We start from the raw sequence: 14,564 nt of genomic DNA, 5'->3' as shown, positions 1-14,564 counted from the left end.
GCCTCGCCTCTTCTGTGCAAAGGGAGGGAGGCGTTTTAGTAAATGCACAAGCAGGAGGTAATTCCCTCAATTTTTAAATTCAATTTTTTCTTTTTAACAAACGCGGATCAGAGAGGAAAGGGTGGGAGTCAGAAAAACGACCTTTGTGGAATTGGATCTGGGCCAGCAACAGCTTTTGGCTTTCGGGGATGGTGGCGGGGAGAGAAGCAGAATCTAGTGGAGTCCTAGAAAGAAGATTTTTTAATTTTATTTTGCAGATTTAGGCTAAGCCCCTTCCGGCTTCCTTTGCATGCCTGTAATCTGGGAATGCCCGGCTGCTTTGGGGCGCACATGGCTTTTGGACGGTGGTGGGGATCCGAGCGAGCTCAAAAGAAGATGTTGCACGTCTGAACAGGAGTAGGAGCGGAGCTGGTGGGGAAATCCCTCCCTGGCAGGGCTGTGTGGACAGGCAGACTGACAGACATCCCTTCAAGCCCAGTCAGGTCTGGGAGGCGGAGAAGGGTGAGTGCTTTGTAGTCGTCTCCATTCAAACCCGGGTATTTATATGGATGTAAATCCTCGGAGTGAGTCCAAAGGTTGTGCTTTGGGGGACTGGATCCCCTTCTGTGGATCCCCTCTTTCCCCAGCGCAGAGGGCAGCCTGCGATGCTGAGAAGCAGTGCTGTATCTTTTTGTCAGCAAAAGGCATTGCAACTTTCTTGGGGCAGGGAGCTGGTTTCCTAAATTCCCTTAAGGGCCCTGCACACTGATGGCGCATTGGTGCACATAGGCTATGGGGCAGTATCGAAATACAGTGAATGAATGAATGAAATGAATCGTGTGTGTTTGTGTGCGTGTTGTTTAAAAAGGAAGTGGCATGGATATGTGGGCTTAAGAGAGAAAGCCTTGAGGGGGCTGTAAACATTAATTATAGGGACCTCCTAGTTTGGTTAATACACTGTGGGTGGGTGTGCATGCATGCGCGGACACAGACGTAGCAGAGAATTTCTTATGTTCAACTTGTCCTGGTGGGGTTGCACTCCCCTTGGAGGAGCAGGTTCATAGCTTGGGGTTCTGCTGACGTCATCCTTGTTCTGTGAGGCTCAAGTGGCCTCAGTGGCACGGAGTGCCTTCTACCAGCTTCGGCTGGTGGCCCAGCTATGCCCCTATCTGGACAGGGATAACCTGGCTTCAGTAGTCTATGCTCTGGTAACCTCCAGGTTAGATTACCTTAATGTGCCCTACTTGGGGCTGCCCTGGAAGGCGGTTCAGAAGCTGCAGCTTGCGCAAAATTTGGCAGCAAGATTGATAGTGGGGATCAGAAGTTTTGACCGTATAACGCCGCTTGCGCTGGCTGCTTGTACATTTCCAAGCCCAATTCAAGGTGCTGGCTTTAACCTATAAAGCAATACATGGCCATGGACTGCAGTACCTGATGGAGCACCTCTCTTCCTATGAACCTGCCTGTAGACAGCAATCAGCATCTGAGGCCTTCCTCTGAAAGCATCATCCAAGTGAGGTTCGGAGGATGGCAGTGAGGGAGGGGGCCTTCTCAGTGGTGGCCCCCCAGTTATGGAAAACTCTCTACAGTGAGGTCTCCTTGGCACCAACATTCTCATCTTTCCAGCACCAGGTCAAGACTTTCCACAACTCCCAGGCATTTGGCAGCCTATGATAAGGTTTTTAACGGGTCCTGGGATTTTTATTGCTGATTGTGCAAAATCGTTTTATATTTTGGTATGGAAATGGTTTTATATTACATTATCTTATTGTATTTTAGGGTTTTAATCTTCGTAAAGGGCCTGGAGAGCTTTAGCTATTGGGCGGTTTAGAAATGTAATAAATGAAGGAAGGAATCTGGGTTCCCTGTTCCCAAATCAAGAGTCTTCTCCCTCTTTCTCTGCGGCCACAGATTCAGTTATGTATTTTTGATGTTTACACCATCCCCTTTCTATGAAACGTTCATTAACAATGACAACAGATTATTATTGTAATTTAGGGCACAGTTGGAAGCCCCGGACTCGGAGGTGTCCGATCATCCAGTCTTTGCCTCCCTGTCCTCCACCCCCCCGCAGATTTCGCTAGACGGGCTTTTCAGCCCATCTAGCAAGAGTGCTTCAGAGGGTGAGGGAAGGAGCCTGGAGGAAGCTCAGGATGGCTCATATCCTGGCCTCTCCAGTCTCCTCTCCGCCCATCAGAACGCCCCCTTTCTTCCTCCAAGGTCACTTTTCTGACCTCAGAGGTCAGCCAGTGTGATTCTTTCCACGTCGGCTGCAAGGGGGTGTCGGGTTGGATCTCCGACCCCGGAAGGGGGGCTTTGAACAATCCTATGGTACCTTGGATGCTCCCCCAGGCACCATAGGGTTGCTCTCTCCATTGTTTTAGTGTGAAAGTATGATTTTACGGTTGTTTTACTGGTATGTGTTTTATGAATATTGTAAGCAACTGTGCTCCTTTTGGAGGAAGGGCAGGATACAAGGCTTTTAAATATACATATATAAAGAATGATAATTGTCAATAAAACAAGGCAGGCAGCATCTGCATAAAACAACTTGATGCTCTGCAAAACTTGCTCAAATAAACCACCTTCTCTACCTGTCCAAATTTGAGCTGTCACCTCCCTCCCTTTCTCCCCACCCACCCATGGAGGCTGTTCCAAATCTTGGGCCCCAGAGCTGGAAAGTCCCTGTCTTCAGTCCCCACCTGCCAGAGCTGAATTTCTGATGGAGGAGGAGCCAAGTGGCAGTTGGCTCCGCCCAGATCAGTAGAATGAGCGGAGCTGTCTCACCTCTCCCTCTGTTGCACCCAGGCGGAATGTACATATACATTGCATATACTTACCACATGTCCAGTATGGTCAACCAGAAATGGTGCTGGCCAAACCAGGGGCTGAATGTATACCTCATTCTTCTCTCCACTCTTTTTCGTCCCCAGGCAGAAGCTCAGCCCACGTGCCTAGATTACACTACCTTGTTCTGGAGTCTTCTGCAGCGTGACAGACGCCATCTTTGGGAGTTTGTCCAAGGATGAAAATGGAAAAAGAAGATCCTACAAGCCATATGCAAAGGGAGGCCTCGGGGGGTGCAGGAAAAGTCCCTTGTGTGCTCCAGGATACTGTTGGCTGCAAACCCAGGATGGACATGGAGAGAGAAAGTCTCCCCGCTGAAGAAATGCGTTCTGGGAGTACTGGGGGGTCCCTCCGAAGATCAACTCTACACCGGGTGAAGGAGGAGCCGGAAGAGGTTTTGGCCCAGTGCTGGGAAGCCCAGTGGCAGGAGTTTCTGAGGACAATGGAGTCTCCTTACTCTAGCTGGGGGCCCCCACAGTTGTTGGAGGAGCCCACCCCATGGGATAACGCTACGGCCTTCCTGGCCTCCTTTGAGCAAGTAGCCGGAGCCTGCCGGTGGCCCAAGGAAGAGTGGGTGACCCGGCTTCTGCCGGCTCTCAGTGGAGAAGCCGAACTGGCATTCAGCAGCCTGGAGGCCGGAGACAGAGAGGATTATGGGAAAGTGAAGGCCATCATCTTGCGATGGGACGCCCTCACCCGGGAGAGGTGGCGTCAGCACTTCCGGCATTTTCGCTACCAGGAGGCCGAGGGGCCCAGGGGGGTTTACGGCCAGCTCCAGGAACTTTGCCGTCAGTGGCTGAAGGTTGAGAGGCACTCCAAGGAGCAGATCCTGGAGCTGCTAATTCTGGAGCAGTTTCTGACTGTCCTTCCAGTGGAGATCCAGAGCTGGGTGAGGGAGCATGGCCCCGAGACCTGTTCCCAGGCGGTGGCTCTGGCAGAGGAGTTCCTCCTGCGGCAGCAAGAGGCCGAGAGGCAGGATGACCAGGTGGGTCCAGTTTGTTGTGGGGTTAGCATTCAAAATGGGGTGGGGTGATTCTCTTCCAAGAGAACCAGAATCCTTTGTTCTGTTCTCCACATCTATGCTTTTAAAAATACAGTCAGGACCAGAAATATTGGAACAAGGATAACTGTTTTGGCAGTTGGCCTTTGTACACCACCACATTGAAGCTGAAAGGAAACACACCCAGATGGGAGCGAAGTCAGGACTTTCAGCTGTAATTCAAGAATGTACTTCCTGAATGGTTAGTGCCCAACTTTTGTCAAACCCCTTGAATTACAGCTGAAAGTCCTGACTTCGCTCCCATCTGGGTGTGTTTCCTTTCAGCTTCAATGTGGTGGTGTACAGAGGCCAACCGCCAAAACAGTTATCCTTGTTCCAGTATTTCAGGCCCTGACTGTATATACATATCAAGCCCTAGCAGTGCCTTCTCCCAGACTGGTGCGCTCCAGATGCTGCCCTACCACTTTTAAAAATCTGTCTTAATTCCCTACATGATATTGCAGCTCAGAAGCGGTTTGCAAATGTTATTGATAAATAAGCTGCCTGCCACTGCTCTTGAGGGCATGATAAAAACATCTGGAGGGCCACAAGTTGCCCACCCTTGGTGTAACTAGGGATGTCGGAAAAATCCGCAATGGAATCAAATGAGTTCAGATTTCTATGAATTCAGCTCTGCAGTGGACTGTTTTTTACTGGATTGCATGGATTTCTTGGACTTGTGGACTTAAAAAAAAAAAACCTTTCTGGAATTTTATGCAAATTTAGTCATAGAAAAATATATAAAAGAAAAAACAGCCAAAAATGTGCATTTCCTCCATAGGCTAAAGCATGAAAATGTGTATTTGGGGGGATTTGTGCATTTGGGGAAGGATTTGCACATCTTTTGAGTTTTTTGGAAATTGCGCAAATGCGAATTTGCTCAAATGTGAGAAATTGGGAAAAATCCGCTTCTGTCAGTGAGCGCACTACAGAATAAAAGGCACCTGATAATCCGTGAAATGCAGATGGAATGGATTTTACAAAATCTGTACATCCCTAGGTGTAACTGAATTACCTAAAACTGCAATTGTATACTCACTTACCTGGTAAGTCCCATTGAACTCAGTGGGGCTTATTGATTGATTGATTTGATTTATACCCTGCCTTTCCATCCCCCAGAAATGCTGCTCAAGGTAGCTAACAATAATACAACCAAAGATTAAAATAAAAACTCAATTAAAACAATAATAAAAACAGATTAAAACACAATTTAAAAAACATAGAAAATAAATAAAAACAACACCCGAACAATAGACCCCCCCCCCCTCCTTTAGCAACAAACCAGCTTAGATGCCAAATGTTCTGCCTGGATCAAAACATATTTGTCCACTGGACAGAAGGACAGCAGAGAAGGAGCCAACCTAGCCTCCCTCAGCGGGGAGTTCCGGAGCTTGGGAGCAGCCACTGAGAAGGCTCTTTCTTGCGTTCTCACAAAGCACGCCTCTGACAGTGGTGGGACTGAGAGAAGATCCTCCCCAGAAGCTCTTAAAACCCAGGCAGGTTCATATGTGGGGAGGCAGTCTTTCTAGTAGCTTGGTCCCAAGTCATATAGGACTTTATAGATCATAACCAGCTGGGTTGCAGTTAAACCTCAAAAAAACCAAGATTATGGCAACCAGCTTGATTGATAACTGGCAAATAGAGGGAGAAAACGTGGAGGCAGTGACAGACTTTGTCTTTCTAGGCGCAAAGATTACTGCAGACGCTGACTGCAGCCAGGAAATCAGAAGACGTTTACTTCTTGGGAGGACAGCAATGACAAATCTTGATAAAATAGTTAAGAGCTGAGACATCACACTGACAACAAAAGTCCGCATAGTTCAAGCAATGGTATTCCCCATAGTAACCTATGGCTGCGAGAGCTGGACCATAAGGAAGGCTGAGAGAAGGGAGATAGATGCTTTTGAACTGTGGTGCTGGAGGAAAATTCTGAGAGTGCCTTGGACTGCAAAAAGATCAAACCAGTCCGTACTCCAAGAAATAAAGCCAGACTGCTTACTTGGGGGAATGATATTAAAGGCAAAACTGAAGTACTTTGGCCACATTATGAGAAGACAGGATACCCTGGAGAAGATGCTGATGCTAGGGAAAGTGGAAGGCAAAAGGAGGAGGGGCCGACCAAGGGCAAGGTGGATGGATGATATTCTGGAGGTGACGGACTCGACCTTGGGGGAGCTGGGGGTGGCAACGGTTGACAGGAAGCTCTGGCGTGGGCTGGTCCGTGAAGTCACAAAGAGTCAGAAGCGACTGAGCGAATAAACAACAACAAGATCATAACCAGCACTCTGAATTGTGCCTGGAAACAGACAGGAAATCGGGGAAACTGTTGCAGCAAGAGAGTCACCTGCTCCTTGTAACCAGCCCTGGTCAACAGTTTGGCCGCAGCGTTCTGGCTGCAGCTGAAGTTTCCAAACCACTTTCAAAGGCAGCCCTACATGGAGCCTGTCACAGTAGCCCAGATGGGATGTAACTGAAGCACATGTGTCGCTGCGGCCAGATCTGACATCTCCAGGAATTGGCGCCTTTGCTGCATTAGCCTGAGTGCTGCAAACGCGTGCCTAGCCACCACCAAAACCTTGGCATCCAAGTTCTGGGCTGAGTCCTTCTGAGTAGACACATATAAGAATGCACTGTAAAGCATCCGGGCAAAAGTATATGACAGACTTCAGAATAATACTGCAGAATATGCTCTCTTCATTACATTTTATGATACATAGTTTGAAATATATATACATAAACACACGCACGCACGCACATATGTATTAGCTATCCCTGACAGTGTTGTTATACTTCTAACTCTGTAATAGTAAAACAAAAACTTGAGTCCATTTGTAAATAAACAATGCAATTTTCTCTGGTACCTTCAGAGGTTCAGCTGTTGGAATGTTTTGGCTTGAACCATGAATTTCTTAGGTTGAGACTAATTATTTGTTATTATTTATTATATTGATAATACACGTGTCGCTGCGGCCAGATCTGACATCTCCAGGAATTGGCGCCTTTGCTGCATTAGCCTGAGTGCTGCAAACGCGCTCCTGGCCACCACCAAAACCTTGGCATCCAAGTTCTGGGCTGAGTCCTTCTGAGTAGACACATATAAGAATGCACTGTAAAGCATCCGGGCAAAAGTATATGACAGACTTCCCTGACCTGAGGCCCCCCAGAGGTGTTGGAGTGCAACTCCCATAATTCCCAGCCACCGTGGCTGTGCTGGTGGGCACCGTTGGCTCCAGGTTTTTGAAGGTGAAACACCTTCCATGCCCCCCTCCCTCAGTGGGTCTACCTTCTCACCGCCATTGACACTCGCTGGTCTTACTCCTACTCTTTCTCCTCATGGCTGCCACTTGCTTGCTTGGCAGGCCGAGAGCCAGGGAGCAAGGAGGCTGTGGTGACGTCTGCTCCTCCCCCTCCTCACCAGCACCGTTGTCCGGGCCGGAGCGAGAGGCAGGGGAACAAGCAGGTTGCCAGGGTGAAGAGGAGGCGGAGCAACTCCAGTGGACGCTAGTCGGTGGGCCCCCGCTGGGCTGTGGGCCCTGGGCAGGAGCCCGACCAGGCCTACCCTTGACCCTGCTGGCTGGGAATTATGGGAGTTGCGGTCCAACAGATCTGGAAGGTTCCAGGTTGGGGAAGGCTGGTTTATAACATGTTTAAGTTGAATTGGAGCACCACTAGACTTCTGATATAAGATTGTCTAATCCCCACCCCCCCCCAAGACCTCCAAAACAGCAAAATATTCTTTGTGGGTCAATCAAATGGGAGAGGGTGAGAACTCCGTCCTTCATCTGATCTGTAACATACCACATTACTGGTGTGGATTCTGAGCTTGGAACTGCCAACAGGAAAAAAACGGAGGGCAGCACAAACCGTAAACTGACAAATTCCAGGAAGCGTGTCCCAAAACGTGCTGAGGGAACTATGTTGTTTTTTTAGAAATGCACTCCCAATTTTAAAAATTCTTACATGCCTAATAATACTGCAGAATATGCTCTCTTCATTACATTTTATGATACATAGTTTGAAATATATATACATAAACACAGGCACGCACGCACGTATGTATTAGCTATCCCTGACAGTGTTGTTACACTTCTAACTCTGTAATAGTAAAACAAAAACTTGAGTCCATTTGTAAATAAACAATGCAATTTTCTCTGGTACCTTCAGAGGTTCAGCTGTTGGAATGTTTTGGCTTGAACCATGAATTTCTTAGGTTGAGACTAATTATTTGTTATTATTTATTATATTGATATCCCACCTTTTTCCTGTGAGGAACCCAAGACGGCTTACATGATCCTCCTCCTCTCCATTTTTATCCTCACAACAACAACCCTGTGAAGTAGGTTAGGCTGACAGTCAGTGAGTGGCCCAAAGTCACCCAGGGAGCTTCATGGCTGAGTGGGGACTAGAACCCGGATCTTTGGAGGCCCAGTCCGAACACTCTAACCACTATGCCACACGGACTCTCACTGCATTCCTATGCACATTTGCCTGAGAATAAGTCCATTTCAATTCAGTGGGGCTTACTTCTGAGTAGACAGTACAAAGGATTAGGCTGTAAAGGATCTGGCCCTTGCTCACAGTTGGAGCCCCTGATTTGCATGCAGACGGTGCCAGGTTCAGTCCCAGGTATTGCTAAGTTGGTTAGGGAAAGATCCCTGGCCTGAAACGCTGGAGAGGTGCTACCAATCATTGTGGACTTTGAAAGGATCTCCACTGGCTGCCAATCTGTTTCTGGGGTAGGTTTAAGGTGCTGGTAGTAGTATACAAAGCCCTGTACAACTCAGGACCAGGTTACCTCCAGGAACGTCTCCCGCTATACCAACCTCCCGGGCCATGACGATCTTCAGGAGAGGCCCTGTTTCCTTTGCCACGGCCTATAGATTTCCACTTGGTGGCAACACGGAGATGGGCCTTCTCTGTGGTAGCACCCGAGGTGCGTCAGGCCTCGATGCTGTTGTGTTTTCGGTATCCATTGAAATCGTATCCATTTACTTTGACTTTCCCCCAGCCATGAGCTACTTTTAAACCAGCCTCATGAATAGTACTAGTGTGTGTGTGTGTGTGTGTGTGTGTGTGAGGGTTGGATCGGCACCCATAGAGCCCCAAAGCAGTTCTGATTCTGAGGAAGAGATAGAAACCATGGGAGAGGAACCCACGCTCTGTTCAGAGGTGCTGCTGGAGGGAGAGTCCCTCCATGCTCACATTCCTGAGGGTGGTAGCAACCCTGGCAGGCAGGGGGAGGGACAACTGGAGCTTTGGGACACGAGGCGCTGGCTCAGGGACAAGCGGGAGATGGAGGGTGCCGAGAGGAGGCGCTCAGCCTGCTTGGTGAGACAACAGCTGCGCTCCGATGCCCCAAGGGAAAGGGGTGGACTCTCGCCTCCTAGCCCTTAAGTTCAGAGGCTTCCCGCCCTTTCCCTCCAAATGGAGACCAACTGATTCCCTAAGGCTAGAAACCCCTGGTAGGCAGCTCTCTTAAGTTTCCCTCATTAGGCTCAGGCAATTAGCATCTGTAAGCGTCATTAGGTTGAATGGAAATAAAGCCTTGGAAAAGAGCCCTATCGTCTGCGTGTTGATTCTGGCTACTTGGGGATTTCAGAAGGTAGCAAGGTTGCTCCTGACTGTGTGTGTGTTTGTTTGTTGTCTTTTGTGAACCATTTTGGGATGTGTTTCAAATGAGAAGTGGTATAGAAATACTATTAATAAATAAAAAAAGAAACAAATACTCGTATGTTCTTAAATAGAATGAGCTTTGAACCTTTGCCTGTCCATAATTTAAAACAGACACAATTGAACCTGCTATTTGTATTCGGTGGATGGGCCTTTAACTTTCTGGCCAGCAGTCCCAAGAGAAAGGCGTTACAATATTGTCTACCAAACTCCTGGACTGTCAAATTCCTGCTGCCTCATGTTGTATGCAAGCCAGATGGTTTTGGGGTTGTTTGTTTGTTTATCTATTTATTTTAACTATCTCCACACTGCCTTTCAAGGCAAAGCCTTCACAAGGCGGCTGACATAAAACAGCCATAAAATACAATATTGTAGTTCAGTCTTAGCCAACCTGGTGCCCTCTAGACTACAACTCCGAGCATTTGCCAGCCAGCATGGAATAGCTGTCGTATTTCCGTCAAAGGCTGGCGTACCTCAGTCAAAGGCTGTCGTGCTTCAGTCGAAAAACCATTTGGAACAGCAGTCTAAAATAATTATACAGGCCAGCAACACACCCTTACAGTTAAGTAAGGATGCAATCCTATGTATGTTTAGACAGACAAAAGTCCTACAAATCCCAGCATTCCCACAGCCAGCATGCTGGCTGGGGGAATGCTGGGATTTGTAGGACTTTTGTCTGTCTAAACATACATAGGATTGCACTCTAAAAGAACTTAAAACAGCTTTAGACCAGCAGCACTGTGAATCCTTTAAGTAAAAAAAAGCAAACCTGAAATGAGCTTTTTAAAGGTCTGTTCAAAAGCCTGCGCTGATGGGGCCATATGCAAATCACTTGGGAGGGAGTTCCACAAATGTGGAATCACCACTGAGAAGGCCCTGTCTCTTAAAAAAGAAAAGAAACATATAGCCTCCAAAGGAAGGTTCTGAAATGGATCTATATCAATGGGCAGAATCCAATGGGGTGTTTATGCCCCCGCTGATTCCAGTCTGCCCTGCTGATTCCCTTCCGCAAGTGGTGGGTCTCGCCAGTTCTGCTGTGCAGGTGGGACCCACTGCTTATGCAAGGGAGATTTTCCTAAAGGAAGCCCTGAAACAAGCGGAAACACTCATTTCTGGAAGGAGGCAGGTTGGTGAAGCTCCCTTATGTGAGCTCTGCTGACGTGCCTCCTTCCAGAAATGAGCATTTCCACTCGTTTCAGGTCGCCCCGGAAGCGCTAAATCGATGTAGTGCAAGCAGTGGAGGCTGCTTGTGCAACGGAATTGGCAGGGCATGAGAGGATCGGTGGGGGCCCACGTGCCCTGTTGGATTCTGCCCTATACCAATATCAGGTTATCTGAGAGACTACCTTCCTCCATATAGGCCACCCTGGTTTTTATGTTCTGAGGGGGAAGGCTTGTTGACCTTACTGCGGCCTACTGAAGCTCATCTGGCCGTGGTGCGGAGGAGGGCCTTCTCAGTAATGGCGCCCACCATGTCGAATGATCTCCCTTGTGAGATCAGGTGGCCTCCTAGTGTGGAATGTCTCTGCCGACAACTGAAGACACACTTGTTTGCCCAGGTATTCTCCTGGCTATTTAAAAAAAAAATCAATTTCATTTATTATTACTTGTATATCCCACCTTTTTTCCTCTTGCAAGGAACCCAAGGCAGCTTATATAGTCCTCCTCTCCATTTTATCCTCGCAACAACCCTGTGAGGTAGGTCGGGGTGAGGGTCAGTGATTGGCCCACAGTCGTCCAGTGAGCTTCCACGGCTGGGTGGGGACTAGAACCTGGATCTTCCGAGTCCCCGGTCCATCACTCTAATTGCTACACCACACAGGCTCTCAAGTTAGCATTGTCACCTACCCCTAGTTATTTTAATTGAGATTTTATTGTTGTTACTCATTGTTTTATTGTTCTAACAATTGGTTTTATTGTATTTCATCATGATTTTATATTGTAAACCCCATTGGGATTTTTTTTTTTTAATATGAAAGGTGGTGTAGATTTTTAACAAATAAATAAATACATACACAAAGTCGATACATCTATCTACAGCAACTTGGTCCTGATCCGCTTCCCGGTTGTGGCAGCAGGGCTGCTCTGCAGGGTGGAGGGACAGGATCAGGCCCTCCCGTGGTGCTCTGCCAGCCGTGTCTCTGCCCTGAAAGGGTTCCTCCCTGCCGTTCCAGGTGGCATTTGAGGAGGGGGCCGGGAGTACCTCCGAGGCTGGCCAGGCCCTGTCTGATGCTGAGGAGAGGCGGCTGTGCATAGAAACCAAGCAGGAGGATGACGATGGCGGCGACGACCGCGACGACAGCAGTGCCGGCCTAGCGGGTAGGTGTCGCGGATGGCCTGCAGCCATGCAGGACTCAAAGTCGGGCAGAAATTGCCAATTCAAAGAAGCACATCCCTATATTAGGATTATTTGCCATTCATTACTATTTCCCTCCCATTCTTTGTTTTTATTATTTTAGGATTTATTATGTTTTGAAATGTTTTTACTCTGTTCATTCTATTATTTATTTAATTATTCATGGGCTTGGGGCGCGGTCCTATGGGGATGGCTGTAGGCCTCCGAACTCATGGCCGTCCGATGCAGAGCGGGAGGAGTGGCGGAGGCGAGCTTTGCCTCCGTGCTTCTCCCACTCTGCACTTCATCTAGACGGGGTTTTTCGCCCATCTAGCTGAGGCGTCGCAGAGGGGGAGGGAAGGAGGCTGGGGAGGCCGGAGGATTCCTTGTAAGCCGGGCTCCCCAGTCCCCTCTCCTCCCCATGGGTGGGAATGCTCCCTCTCCCTCTCCCTCTCCCTCTCCCTCTCCCTCCCCTCCCCTCCCCTCCCCTCCCCTCTGCTGTAGCCTGTTGGAATGGCTGCTGCCAAGTGACAGTTGATGGGAGGAAAAACCTGAAGGAGCTGGCGTCTCAGTAGAGCGGGTGGCGGCCCTGCTCCTCTTCCTAGCTTTTCCCCCTCCTCGCTTGTTTTCTATAATATAATTTTTGAAGAATAAAAACTTGATACGCGTATGTATAGGCTCTGTTTTGCTCGAAGTTGAGATTCTGGGGAATCTGATGTACACATTATAGAGGTTGCTTCCCTCCATTCCCCCCAAGGCCTCAGTATGATTTAATTAATGTTATTTATTTATTTACATACCTCACATTTATTTACGTTATATACCACTCCGCATCTAGACAGGTTCTGGAGCAGAGAACAATAAAAGATCCAAAATAGTTTAAAAGAATAAAACACCATGTTAAAAATGATTACTATTTTAAAAAAGAAACATTCTGATATTTTAATAATATTTTGTTGTTGTTGTTGCTCAGTCGTGTCCGACTCTTCGTGACCCCATGGACCATAGCACGCCAGGCCTTCCTATCCTGCGCTCTCTCCCGGAGTGTGCTCAAGTCCATATTCATTGCATCGGTGATGCTGTCTAGCCATCTCATCCTCTGCCGTCCCCTTCTCCTTTTGCCTTCAGTCTTTCCCAGCATCAGCGTCTTTTCCAGAGAGTTTTCTCTTCGCATTAGGTGGCCAAAATATTTCAGCTTCAGCTTCATTATCTGTCCTTCCAATGAGCAGTCAGAGTTGATTTCCTTTAGGATGGACTGATTTGACCTCCTTGCAGTCCAGGGGACTCGTAAGAGTCTTCTCCAGCACCACAGTTCGATTAATAATATTTATGTACTGCTTATTATAAGGAGATACCTATATATATATATATAATATATGAAAGAAAGATAGGCTAACAACAGAGAAATTCTAAAATATATTTAGAGCTAAACATTTCAGCTTCCACCTTCATCAGTAGCTGTGATATTAAATCTACTGGTAACTGTGAAATACAAAATGTTTAGCTCTAAATAGGTTCTTTAATTTCTCTGTTATTAGTCTGTCTTTCATATATGTTTTAACTTAAGTGGATCCAGTGCCTCTTCGTTGCTTTGCTGTTGTGTCGCTTTACACCTACCTCTGTATAATATTATATATATATATATATATATATATATATAGTATTATATATACTATATACTATATGATATATTATATAATAGGCCGCGGTGGCTTAGTGGTTAAGACGCTGAACTGCAGACTGGAAGGTCGGCAGGACAGCAGTTCGAGACCTGAGTGCCGCATGACGGAGTGAGCTCCCGTCTTCAGTCCCAGCTGCTGCCAACCTAGCAGTTCGACAGCAAGAAATTGCAAGTAGATAAATAGGTACCGCTTTGGCGGGAAAGGTAACAGCGTTCCGTGCACCTTGGTGTTCAGTCATGCCGGCCACATGACCATGGAAGTGTCTTTGGACAGCGCTGGCTCTTCGGCTTAGAAATGGAGATGAGCACCACACCCTAGAGTCGGACATGACTGGTTGGGGACACCTTTACCCTTTTTACCTTTTTATATAATATATAATATATAATATATTATTATATGGGCCGCGGTAGCTTAGTGGTTAAGATGCTGAACTGCAGACCGGAAGGTTGGCAGGACAGCAGTTCGAGACCCGAGTGCCACGTGATGGAGTGAGCTCCCGTCTTCAGTCCCAGCTCCTGCCAACCTAGCAGTTCGAAAGCACGAAATTGCAAGTAAATAAATAGGTACCGCCTCGGTGGGAAAGGTAACAGCGTTCTGTGCACCTCGGTGTTCAGTCATGCCGGCCACATGGCCACGGAAGCGTCTTCGGACAGCGCTGGCTCTTCGGCTTAGAAATGGAGATGAGCACCACACCCTAGAGTCGGACATGACTGGTTGGGGACACCTTTACCCCTCTCTCTCTCTCTCTCTCTCTCTCTCTATCTATATATATATATATATAGTATTATATAGATAAAGACAAAAAGCAGTATAAATGTAAGATATAATATGATGCCTTGAGTGCCATTTTTTGGTAGAAAGGTGGGAGTACAAATCAATAAATCAGTAATATATATTATATATTCTATAACTCCCATATGAGGGAAGACTATCTTGCCTGGGACTGTTTAGTTTAGAGAAAAGGCGAGGGATGGGAGACATGATAGAGGTGCATAAAATTATTCATAGTGTG

At 47.5% G+C, this 14,564-nt stretch overlaps 1 protein-coding gene across 4 annotated transcripts in view; it reads left to right on the top strand.

Moving 5' to 3' along the window:
• Positions 1 to 14,564, top strand: part of LOC146356142 (uncharacterized) — a 31,759-nt gene continuing 17,195 nt past the window's right edge. For 2 of the 4 annotated variants that reach the window (XM_084831431.1, XM_084831430.1), the window contains exons 1-3: positions 138 to 501; positions 2,913 to 3,811; positions 11,710 to 11,854. In XM_084831431.1, coding sequence (XP_084687557.1) covers positions 3,005 to 3,811; positions 11,710 to 11,854 — 952 coding nt within the window. In that variant the 5' untranslated portion in view covers positions 138 to 501; positions 2,913 to 3,004. Of the gene's footprint in view, positions 502 to 2,912; positions 3,812 to 11,709; positions 11,855 to 14,564 lie in introns of those variants that run through there. The other 2 variants (XM_084831432.1, XM_084831429.1) reach the window with 2 other exon arrangements.

This window comes from Heloderma suspectum, chromosome 2, assembly GCF_057233095.1.
Source record: "Heloderma suspectum isolate Gila_16-S chromosome 2, 16-S_ref, whole genome shotgun sequence".
NCBI classification, from domain to species: Eukaryota; Metazoa; Chordata; class Lepidosauria; order Squamata; family Helodermatidae; genus Heloderma; species Heloderma suspectum.
Note: the sequence above shows the minus strand (reverse complement) of the source record. Positions and strands in the feature narration are given on the sequence as shown.